At 44.6% G+C, this 13134-nt stretch overlaps 1 protein-coding gene across 3 annotated transcripts in view; it reads right to left on the bottom strand.

Moving 5' to 3' along the window:
• The window catches only part of LOC307173266 (interleukin-17 receptor C), a gene marked incomplete at its 5' end in the record, with an annotated part of 390000 nt that extends 378892 nt beyond the window's left edge, over positions 1–11108 (bottom strand). For all 3 annotated transcript variants that reach the window (XR_013823818.1, XM_079896252.1, XM_079896251.1), the window contains 4 exons: positions 5175–5266; positions 5352–5438; positions 6322–6337; positions 10986–11108. Coding sequence is in view for 2 of the 3 variants with exons in the window: in XM_079896252.1 (XP_079752378.1) it covers positions 5175–5266; positions 5352–5438; positions 6322–6337; positions 10986–11108 (318 nt within the window). The remainder of the gene's footprint in view (positions 1–5174; positions 5267–5351; positions 5439–6321; positions 6338–10985) is intronic.
• Positions 11109–13134: the final 2026 nt, after the last annotated feature.

The following is a 13134-nucleotide window of genomic DNA, read 5'->3' on the forward strand; positions in this document are numbered from 1 at the left end:
AGATGGTGGACCTGAGCCTAGACACGACCACATCGCATGATGAAGTCAGCCGGATCCGGGCCAGATCCAGATCAGATGGAGGACCTGCGCCTAGACACGACCACAACGCATGATGTAGTCAGCCGGATCCGGGCCGGATCCAGATCAGATGGAGGACCTGCACCTAGACACGACCACAACGCATGATGTAGTCAGCCGGATCCGGGCCGGATCCAGATCAGATGGAGGACCTGCACCTAGACACGACCACAACGCATGATGTAGTCAGCCGGATCCGGGCCAGATCCAGATCAGATGGAGGACCTGCACCTAGACACAACCACAACGCATGATGTAGTCAGCCGGATCCGGGCCAGATCCAGATCAGATGGAGGACCTGCACCTAGACACAACCACAGCGCATGATGTAGTCAGCCGGATCCGGGCCAGATCCAGATCAGATGGAGGACCTGCACCTAGACACAACCACAACGCATGATGTAGTCAGCCGGATCCGGATCCGGGCCAGATCCAGATCAGATGGAGGACCTGCACCTAGACACAACCACAGCGCATGATGTAGTCAGCCGGATCCGGGCCAGATCCAGATCAGATGGTGGACCTGCGCCTAGACACGACCACAACACATGATGTAGTCAGCCGGATCAGGGCCGGATCCAGATCAGATGGAGGACCTGCGCCTAGACACAACCACAACTCATGATGTTGTCAGACAGATCCGGGCCCGATCCAGATCAGATGGAGGACCTGTGCTAGACACGACCACAACACATGATGTAGTCAGCAGGATCCGGGCCGTATCCAGATCAGATGGAGGACCTGTGCTAGACACGACCATAACACATAATGTAGTCAGACAGATCCGGGCCGGATCCAGATCAGATGGTGGACCTGCGCCTAGACACGACCATAACACATAATGTAGTCAGACAGATCCGGGCCGGATCCAGATCAGATGGAGGACCTGCACCTAGACACGACCATAACACATAATGTAGTCAGACAGATCCGGGCCCGATCCAGATCAGATGGAGGACCTGAGCCTAGACACGACCATAACACATAATGTAGTCAGACAGATCCGGGCCGGATCCAGATCAGATGGAGGACCTGCACCTAGACACGACCATAACACATAATGTAGTCAGACAGATCCGGGCCGTATCCAGATCAGATGGTGGACCTGCGCCTAGACACAACCACAACGCATGATGTAGTCAGCCGGATCCGGGCCAGATCCAGATCAGATGGAGGACCTGCACCTAGACACAACCACAACGCATGATGTAGTCAGCCGGATCCGGGCCAGATCCAGATCAGATGGTGGACCTGCGCAGACACGACCACAACACATGATGTAGTCAGCCGGATCCGGGCCAGATCCAGATCAGATGGAGGACCTGCGCCTAGACACGACCACAACACATGATGAAGTCAGCCAGATCCAGGCCGTATCCAGATCAGATGGAGGACCTGCGCCTAGACACGACCACAACACATGATGTAGTCAGCCGGATCAGGGCCGGATCCAGATCAGATGGAGGACCTGAGCCTAGACACGACCACAACACATGATGTAGTCAGCCGGATCAGGGCCGGATCCAGATCAGATGGAGGACCTGCGCCTAGACACGACCACAACACATGATGTAGTCAGCCGGATCAGGGCCGGATCCAGATCAGATGGAGGACCTGAGCCTAGACACGACCACAACGCATGATGAAGTCAGCCGGATCTGGGCCAGATCCAGATCAGATGGAGGACCTGCGCCTAGACACGACCACAACACATGATGTAGTCAGCCGGATCAGGGCCGGATCCAGATCAGATGGAGGACCTGCGCCTAGACACAACCACAACTCATGATGTTGTCAGACAGATCCGGGCCCGATCCAGATCAGATGGAGGACCTGTGCTAGACACGACCACAACACATGATGTAGTCAGCAGGATCCGGGCCGTATCCAGATCAGATGGAGGACCTGTGCTAGACACGACCATAACACATAATGTAGTCAGACAGATCCGGGCCGGATCCAGATCAGATGGAGGACCTGAGCCTAGACACGACCACAACTCATGATGTAGTCAGCCGGATCCGGGCCCGATCCAGATCAGATGGAGGACCTGTGCTAGACACGACCATAACACATAATGTAGTCAGACAGATCCGGGCCGGATCCAGATCAGATGGTGGACCTGCGCCTAGACACAACCACAACTCATGATGTAGTCAGACAGATCCGGGCCGGATCCAGATCAGATGGAGGACCTGCACCTAGACACGACCATAACACATAATGTAGTCAGACAGATCCGGGCCCGATCCAGATCAGATGGAGGACCTGAGCCTAGACACGACCATAACACATAATGTAGTCAGACAGATCCGGGCCGGATCCAGATCAGATGGTGGACCTGCGCCTAGACACGACCATAACACATAATGTAGTCAGACAGATCCGGGCCGGATCCAGATCAGATGGAGGACCTGCACCTAGACACGACCATAACACATAATGTAGTCAGACAGATCCGGGCCCGATCCAGATCAGATGGAGGACCTGAGCCTAGACACGACCATAACACATAATGTAGTCAGACAGATCCGGGCCGGATCCAGATCAGATGGAGGACCTGCACCTAGACACGACCATAACACATAATGTAGTCAGACAGATCCGGGCCGGATCCAGATCAGATGGTGGACCTGCGCCTAGACACAACCACAACTCATGATGTAGTCAGACAGATCCGGGCCGGATCCAGATCAGATGGAGGACCTGAGCCTAGACACGACCATAACACATAATGTAGTCAGACAGATCCGGGCCCGATCCAGATCAGATGGAGGACCTGCGCCTAGACACAACCACAACTCATGATGTAGTAAGACAGATCTGGGCCGGATCCAGATCAGATGGAGGACCTGCACCTAGACACGACCACAACACATGATGTAGTCAGCCGGATCCGGGCCGGATCCAGATCAGATGGTGGACCTGCGCCTAGACACGACCACAACACATGATGTAGTAAGACAGATCCGGGCCGGATCCAGATCAGATGGAGGACCTGCGCCTAGACACGACCACAACACATGATGTAGTCAGCCGGATCCGGGCCGGATCCAGATCAGATGGTGGACCTGCGCCTAGACACAACCACAACTCATGATGTAGTCAGACAGATCCGGGCCGGATCCAGATCAGATGGAGGACCTGCACCTAGACACGACCACAACACATGATGTAGTCAGACAGATCAGGGCCGGATCCAGATCAGATGGTGGACCTGCGCCTAGACACAACCACAACTCATGATGTAGTCAGACAGATCCGGGCCGGATCCAGATCAGATGGAGGACCTGTGCTAGACACGACCATAACACATGATGTAGTCAGACAGATCCGGGCCGGATCCAGATCAGATGGAGGACCTGCGCCTAGACACGACCACAACTCATGATGTAGTCAGACAGATCCGGGCCGGATCCAGATCAGATGGAGGACCTGTGCTAGACACGACCATAACACATGATGTAGTCAGCCGGATCCGGGCCGGATCCAGATCAGATGGAGGACCTGCGCCTAGACACGACCACAACTCATGATGTAGTCAGACAGATCCGGGCCGGATCCAGATCAGATGGAGGACCTGTGCTAGACACGACCACAATGCATGATGTAGTCAGCCGAATCCGGGTCGTATCCAGATCAGATGGAGGACCTGCGCCTAGACACGACCACAACTCATGATGTAGTCAGACAGATCCGGGCCGGATCCAGATCAGATGGTGGACCTGCGCCTAGACACGACCACAATGCATGATGTAGTCAGCCGAATCCGGGTCGTATCCAGATCAGATGGAGGACCTGCGCCTAGACACGACCACAACTCATGATGTAGTCAGACAGATCCGGGCCGGATCCAGATCAGATGGAGGACCTGTGCTAGACACGACCACAACGCATGATGTAGTCAGACAGATCCGGGCCGGATCCAGATCAGATGGAGGACCTGTGCTAGACACGACCACAACTCATGATGTAGTCAGACAGATCCGGGCCGGATCCAGATCAGATGGAGGACCTGTGCTAGACACGACCACAACTCATGATGTAGTCAGACAGATCCGGGCCGGATCCAGATCAGATGGAGGACCTGTGCTAGACACGACCATAACACATGATGTAGTCAGACAGATCCGGGTCGTATCCAGATCAGATGGAGGACCTGCGCCTAGACACGACCACAACGCATGATGTAGTCAGCCGGATCCAGGCCGGATCCAGATCAGATGGAGGACCTGTGCTAGACACGACCACAACTCATGATGTAGTCAGACAGATCCGGGCCGGATCCAGATCAGATGGAGGACCTGTGCTAGACACGACCACAACTCATGATGTAGTCAGACAGATCCGGGCCGTATCCAGATCAGATGGAGGACCTGTGCTAGACACGACCACAACTCATGATGTAGTCAGACAGATCCGGGCCGGATCCAGATCAGATGGAGGACCTGTGCTAGACACGACCATAACACATGATGTAGTCAGACAGATCCGGGTCGTATCCAGATCAGATGGAGGACCTGCGCCTAGACACGACCACAACGCATGATGTAGTCAGCCGGATCCGGGCCAGATCCAGATCAGATGGAGGACCTGCACCTAGACACGACCATAACACATAATGTAGTCAGCCGGATCCGGGTCGTATCCAGATCAGATGGTGGACCTGCACCTAGACACGACCACAACACATGATGTAGTCAGCCGGATCCGGGTCGTATCCAGATCAGATGGTGGACCTGCACCTAGACACGACCACAACACATGATGTAGTCAGCCGGATCCAGGCCGTATCCAGATCAGATGGAGGACCTGCGCCTAGACACGACCACAACACATGATGTAGTCAGCCGGATCCGGGTCGTATCCAGATCAGATGGAGGACCTGCGCCTAGACACAACCACTACGCATGATGTAGTCAGCCGGATCTGGGCCGGATCCAGATCAGATGGTGGACCTGCGACTTGACTTGTTGAGTTGAGACTTGATGTTCACAATAAAGGCCCTGAATCAAACCAAGATTTGCCTCTGGTCTAGTCTTGCAGTAGTTCGACCCAAACTAAACCTAATCAAGGTGAGTTGGCCAGAGACTTACCCAGAAAACCCTGTTCTGTTTCCACAGGAGCAGCGTGTAGGAGTCACCAGTTTCAGAGTCACTGAAGTCAATCTTCAGCGTTTCATTTTCCACTACAAACAAAAGACAGAAATGATGAAGTCAGTAAGTTATAAACAGGCGGTGGGGTAATCACTGATAAGATGGTCTTGTACGTACGCAGAGGACGAACACACAACCTCACGCGCACACACACGTCCTGCTGATGTTGAACACTGTGGAGTCTGAGCCGAGGCAGGAGCCGATCTGCAGTCACACACACACGAGAAACAGAGAGTTCAGATGACAGACAAGGATCTCTAGCAGGGGTGTGACGAGATCTCGATAAATCTCAATAAAACCACATGATTACTTGCTTTTGATACTTTATTTGATCCAATTTGTATTGCCTCATTTGTTATTATATATGTATTTAAATTTGTTTTAAAGGCTATTGTTCACTTAGGTCTATTTTTATTAGCGCAAAAAAATATTATATGATTAATCATGAAAATAATCAATTACAGAAAAACAATTACTCGATTACAAAAAAAATCGTTACAGTTCTAGACTAGTTAAAACATTGTTGAAAGAATGTTTTGCATTTAGTGACTTTCAGACGAATAAAATAATATTTTTCCAGTCATACATTTCGTAATTTTTTTAAAAATAGTGTTAAAATAGCGTCTAGCTCTCGTGAACACATGTATCGTCACACCCCAATCTCTAGTGATCAGAATTATACTGTTCACTTTTAATGTCAACTAAATATATGCATCTTTGTGAAGTGGGCAAAGAAGTAAATACTTTAAAACATTTTAGTGGCTCATTTTTTGTGATATCAACGTCAAATTTGAACACAACTTGGTTAGACACGTGGCTTTGATTTTATAGGTCTTTTGGAGGCCAAATTACTTTGTTAAATATATATTTTTTATAAAATCATGAGTTCCTAGCATTTAAGTTCAGATCTATGCTCAAAAAGGGAGTGACAGTAAACAGGTTAAAAGTAAATGTTTTGAGATTTTGCAACACAAAACACTTCTCTGAATGTCCCCCATTTAAACTTTTTTTACAAAGTGCAAATCATACTACTAAATAGAATAAAGAATGTAGATATTGTGAAGTGGAGTATTGTGTAATTACTCACCAGCACCACTCCATTCCTTTAGAGAGAGAGGGAGAGAGAGAGAGAGAGAGAGAGAGAGAGAGAGAGAGAGAGAGAGAGAGAGAGAGAGAGAGAGAGAGAGAGAGAGAGAGAGAGAGAGAGCGAGAGAGCGAGAGAGCGAGAGAGAGAGAGAGAGAGAGAGAGAGAGAGAGCGAGAGAGAGCGAGAGAGAGAGAGAGAGAGAGAGCGGAGAGAGAGAGAGAGAGAGAGAGAGAGAGGGGCAAGTTTTAGCTTGTGTTCAGTAAGTCTCAGAAAGACAAGCATCTTTCAGATGAAACATCATTGTCAGCTAAACATGAGTGTTGACATGATAATCTAAGCATTGTGTGACGTGAAGAGATCAAACATAAACCTGCATTGTTTCTTATTAATTTTGCATTGACAGGTTTTGGCACAGCAGAAACTGATCTTCTGATGAGAGAGATCGAACAGCATTTCTACACCAGAGTCAATCGCTTTCAGGCACATTCTGCAGTTATATATTCACAACACAGCTTAACATTTAACAGCCTAATCCATACTAAAATATAATAAAACACACATTTTTTAGATGTGAAGAGCAAGCCATCTCTCCATCGTCTGAATAAAAGGGTTTCCACACACACACACACTTCCAGTAAAAGTTGGCGATATCTGACGACCGTTGGACATTGATACGTCACGTGACACATTTACACCAGGACAAATAAACATATCTCCACAAAACTGATATAAATATGATCTCATAATTCTACACCGTATGCAAATTCAGTGGAGATTAATTCTATGATATTGCCAATATGGCAGTGTTGGAGCTGGATTGCTATCGGTATCGAATGCATAATTTACAGTAGCCTAATCTTTTCATTATCAGAAAGCAACGAGATCAGTAAAACCCCCCAAGACTTTCCCTAAAAACACTGAACTCACACACTCTTAAAGATAAAGGTTCCTTACAGGCGTCGAAGGACCTTTAACATGGATCTTTCCATCGCACAAAAGCTTCTGTAGATTATTCTTCAAACTAAGAAATAAATGTTTCTGATCATTGAAGGTTCCAGAAATGGTTCTTCAAATCTACCGATGTGAAGACAGCTTTCTGGAGCCGCTATTTTTATTTTTAAGAGGAGAGTAAAAATGCTCTTGTTTAGAAAGAGACGAATACTGTTCAGCTGTCCGTCATCTCTATAAGAGCAACGAGAGAAGAAATATCCTGAGTCATGCCGTGGTCAAATAAAGTTATTTAGGGAGCTTCACACACTATTTGCACCGAGTGTTTGGGCCAGATCCGAGATCCAAGTGTGAAAAGATGAGCATGAGGAACTGAACTCGCGAAATACTCAAAGTTGAGTATTAAGGGATAAAATGATTGACTACAGGGGGAAAAATACCTGCTGTGTGTTTGAGCAGCCAATAGCCCACTCGCTTGCTTTGGTAAAGCAATAAATCAATATCACAAATGTGCTGATGATATACAGCCATAACATACTCTCGATTGTGTGCTGTTGCTTTAAAGAACTGGAAATGAGTGTCATCGCTTTTATACAACCGATCGCTAAACAAGAAGTTAATATTGAGGACAGTAACAGCAATCGACGGACAATACTTTAGGAAATTGAAGTTGTAAACATCATTTGATTTGCTTAGTGCAAACTAACAACGGAGGCTCAATATTGGCCGACGCTGGTCATGTGATGCGTGTGATGCTGGCCAATAGTGAGCCTCCGTTCTGACGTACGACCCAGAAGCGCTGCGCTGTTACACTATGTGAACTCACTCAGAGACACACAGAAGAACATGAAGAGTTGAATAAAGTCGTTATTTTGTTTTTGTTTTTTGCGCACAAAAAGTATTCTCGTCGCTTGATGAACTTAAAGGAGAACTCCGGTCAATTTTAACATTGAGCTCATTTTCGGTCGAAGTCCACAGTAGTCGATTATCGAGTTCACGCGCATAGGTTTAGTACGTACGATCATGCGCCCGAACTCGACAATCGACTACTGTGGACTTCAACCGAAAACAGGATGTAAACACAGGTATTTGCGCTGGCTGAAATAACATCATTTTTATTCATATCTTTCACATCTACTGCAGTCAGATTCACCGTGTTCACTCTGAAGGAATCACTCACATGACCTGTGCACTTGTAATGACACATCAAGGATGTTAAGAGGCTAAAAGCAGGTTTAAAACTTGCCCCATTGAAGTCAACAGGGTGCAAATTTTAAAAAGAGGATAACACGATGTAGGCAACACCGATTTTTGTCGTTGTTCTCTGTACTGACAGCACTCCAAATTTACAAAAAAATGAGCTCAATGTTAAAATTGACCGGAGTTCTCCTTTAAGGTTGAGCCACTGTAGTCACTTGGACTATTTTAACGATGTCTTTACTAACTTTCTGGTCCGGCTAACAGAGAAGCCTATGGAGGAGTGAGACAGCTCTCAGATTTCATCAAAAATATCTTCATTTGTGTTGAAGATGAACGAAAGTCTGACGGGGTTGAACATGAACATCATGAGGGCGAGTAATTACTGACAGAATTTTCATTATTGGGTGAATTAACCCTTTAATAGAGATATTAAAGTATCCTAATGTACAATCTAGGTTAAACATGCATTGAGGAGAAGATGTTAATGTTCTTCTCCCCCTCTGGATCTCCACACATCTGCTGGTTTGGTGTTGGTATTCCACTCATGTTCAACACTGCTTTGCTCAGGGAATAAGAAGGAAAGGTAACTGTTGAACTCTCGCACACCGTTGCGTAACCTCGAACTAGGAGAAAGGCTTTTACGGCCTCGTCTGCACAAGTTTTCTACAGTCTGTTGTTCCATTCCACTGTCTGTATATTTAAACATGGAACTTAATAAATACCTTTTCCTGCTTTAAACGCTTTGAGAATCTTTCCTTTTATCACTGATGATGTTTAAAGCTAAAGTGATTATAACTTTCGTTATAGGTTAAAATCCTACATTTTCCTATCAGTTCTAAGAAAGACCTTTACCTTTAAAGAATAAGAGGTTAAAGAATAACAACATTAATGGAGTCAGATGAATATTTGAATTATACACGTCATCCTTCAACTGCATTTTGTTCTGATTATTGGTGTAAACAGCAGCGTAAGCTTCCAGCCTTACAAGACACACGAATTAAACCTTAAAAAAGAGCATTAAAATCTCCAGAGCCGTTCAACATGATGAAAACACTGAGACATCGCTTATGCATTTGCATACTTATATGTTGTGTTTGTATCAGGTGTTGTTTATGCATTGTGTTTTATTACTTGATGTGTGTGTGTGTGTGTGTGTGTGTGTGTGTGTGTGTGTGTGTGTGTGTGTGTGTGTGTGTGTGTGTGTGTGTGTGTGTGTGTGTGTGTGTGTGTAAATGCTGTGGGATGTTTTTGGAAGAGATTCAGTGAAATTGAATTGAATACACTGGGCTAATCTAAAAACAACTAATCAATAATTAATTCACTATGGATTATTCTGGTTTGTACACCATGTCTCTGTTGTTTAATCCACTTGAGAGGTATTAATATTATCATTAAATGTTGTAAATTTAAGTTTGGTGTTGTTCTTTAGTAAAAAGGCTGATCCAGCATGAGGCGAGTCGCTCTGAAACTGTAAAGACAAGCAGATGTTGGCGCATGAAAATGTCCAACAATGTTTTAATCTTGACATACTGAGTTGAATTCATGTAAATGAGAACAGTAGCAGTAACAGCTTTTTAACACGTAATGCACGCAAGAGGTTTCTAACATTTACAGTGAACATAAATGACAGAAATGAGTTTATACTTTCAGACTGACTGTTCATTTCTCTCGCTTCTTACAAAGTTAATATGGAGTACTGTATGTGATTTCGTTTCCCCATGTATAATATAGTGATTTACATGATCTCTCCGCTTTCAAACTATGGAAATAGTTTGTTTGTTTTATGTAACATTCATATTTGAAATCATTTTGGACGTATTTTATAGCTCTATCCTCTACTAATTCAGCAATAATTAAAGGGGAAATTTGAAGAAAACCAAAACCTCCCCTTCATTTTCCTCTCTGAGTGACTGGAAACAGACACATGTCTGATAATATGAGATTATATCGTTGGTAAAATGCATTAATATGTGGAAAACACATTCAAGAGCTTCAACAGGACTGACTCGAGCGCCTTAACCTATAGTTATAAGCCCAGTATGGGATATTTGGGTCTGCGATGTGTAAAAAAAATTGATATATTTCAGAGTTTGGAATCGCAGCTGTCGAAATAATGCAAACATGGTTTTTATTATGTTTGGTGACCAAAAAATGTTTAATTAATCATTATTCTTCCATGTTTGCTGATTTGCCAACACTGTGATTTAAGAAAAGCAGCCTAATTACATTTTTAGATTTGCAAAAAGGCGTGTTAAATTTGGACTGAAAGTGTAAATAGATAGATAAGAATAATTTGTATAGGAACAGGTTTGTGTAGGTACATAGGCGTTAGTTGTTCTTCTGATATTTTCTCATGACAAGTTATGAAGTTTAAGTAAATGAACAGTTTGATATGGAAACAACAGTTTGATTTCCATGGATTCCCATTAAAACACACGGGAGAGAGTGACTATAATAACACTTTCAGAGTAAAATCAGTGTAAAACATTGCCTGTGAGTCAGAAGGAATCAGCTCACCTCTCTGAGTCTGAGAACATCTCGTCGGAGGATCTTTACACACATCGAGCAGTTCAACGACACAAGCAGCAAAACTGCCCGAGTTATGAACGACGGTCCGCACATGCTGTCAGGTAAAAACATTAACCGGGTATTATGAATACATTGTCGAAGAAAGAGAGTCCAGGCGCAGGAGAGGCCGAAGCACGTGAGATTAGAGTTGAGTTGAGTGTGTGTGTGTGTGTGTGTGTGAGATCGCGATGGGCGGACAGGTTTTTAGTGACGCAAATCTCCGGAATTCCGGCGCCTCGTTCAAAAGGTCACAGACTTCCGCATGAATTAACATTCATTAATTTACATGTTTATCTGATGACTTTCCCACAGTCACATCGCTGAACATCACTGCCTTCAACAGCCTGAAAACACTGACACACTGTAAAACTCAATAACCGGGGATTTCTGTCAACTCTGCACCAGAGATGGAGAGAACACTGTCCTGAATGGGAATAATCTTATATCTCTGATGTTAAAGGTGCTCTTGAATAAAATCACCATGAAGTAACATTAGTAGCCTATATGTTTAATCTAAAATAAATGAGGTGAAAAGTTTATTTGTGTTGTGTTCTGTTTAATTGGTAACACTTTAGTAGTAGGAAAAAAAATACTATGGAAGTCATTGGGACCCAAAAACTGTCTGGTTACTGATAATCTTCTAATTATCTTCCTTTCTGTTCAGCAGAAGAAAGAAATTCATACAGGTTTGAAACAACATGAGGGTGAGTATATGATGACAGAATTTTCATTTTAAAAGTGAACTTCTCCTTTAACTACATTTAGTTAACATGAACTAAGAATGAACAATACTTCTACAGCATTTATTAATCTTAGTTAATATTAATTTCAATATTTAGCCTACTAATACATTATTAAAAATCAAAGGTTTTTGCATTAGTTAATGCACTGCATGTGAACTAACATAAGCACACAATGAACAGCTGTATATTTATTAACTAACATTAACAAAGATTAACTAATACAGTAGCAAATTTATTGATCATTGTTAGTTCATGTTAGTTAATACATTAACTAATGTTAACTGTTGAACCTTATTGTGAAGTGTTACTGTTTAAATCATCTCAGGTATCTCAGTGTAATCTTTAAAGCACAATAACCATGGGGATTTCTGTCAGGATATTTTAATTCTGCACCAGAGATGGAATGAACTATGGGAATAATCTTATATCTCTGATGTTAAAGGTGCTCTTGAATAACACGCAATAAAATCACCATGAAATCAAATTGAAAGTAACACAGAGTATATGTCTAAAACAAAAGAGGGTTGTGGGTAATTCTGTTGAATTAATCTCAGGTAGGCTATGAAGTGTGCAAGATGTGATTGTTACACATGCGTACAGAAGGAGGCTTTCCTTACGGACACCGACATCCCAGACAGCAACATAGTGTCGGCCCAGATCCGGGACAGGTTCGGTACGCGTTGAATCCACATGTTCCAGATGTGGGCCGACACTATGTTGCTGTCTGGGAAGTTACACAGGAGTCGGACGCTTCCCAACAGTTTTGTGTTTATAGCTCCACACAACAATGCCTCGATTCACACGTTCACAACATCGTGAGTTCAGCAAACGATCTTCCCATGGATTCTCCCATTCTGGGATGGGTTTTCCTAGTTGCATTTGGCAGACGCCTTTATCCAGACTAAAGTGTCTTTCATTGCACTAATATGAGCAGCTCTTGATTTCCCTGCGGATCGAACCCACGACCCCCTGATCTACTGCCTGAGCTTCAGGACCAGGCACATGCACAGATAGAGCTCAACCTGTGCAGAGCACATGCCCTTTTTGCCCTTACACTCCGAAGTGCCCTTTTTTTTTTGGTGGTGGTGTTTTTTTTTCTTCTTCAATAAATCACTGCTATTGGTCACCCTTTACGTCTGTCTGTTTGTCTGTTTTATAAATATTTAGCCAATGAAAGTTCTTAAAAAGCGCTTGTGTAAATCTTGTTCATCCTCAAACTGTCAGTAAACCTGATAAATCCGCCCCCTCTATCTGATAACTCCGCCCCCTCTATCTGATGACTCCGCCCCCTCTATATGATAAATCCGCCCCCTCTATCTGATAACTCCGCCCCCTCTATCTGATAAATCTGCCCC

This window comes from Squalius cephalus, assembly GCF_949319135.1.
Source record: "Squalius cephalus genome assembly, chromosome: 16".
NCBI classification, from domain to species: domain Eukaryota; kingdom Metazoa; phylum Chordata; class Actinopteri; order Cypriniformes; family Leuciscidae; genus Squalius; species Squalius cephalus.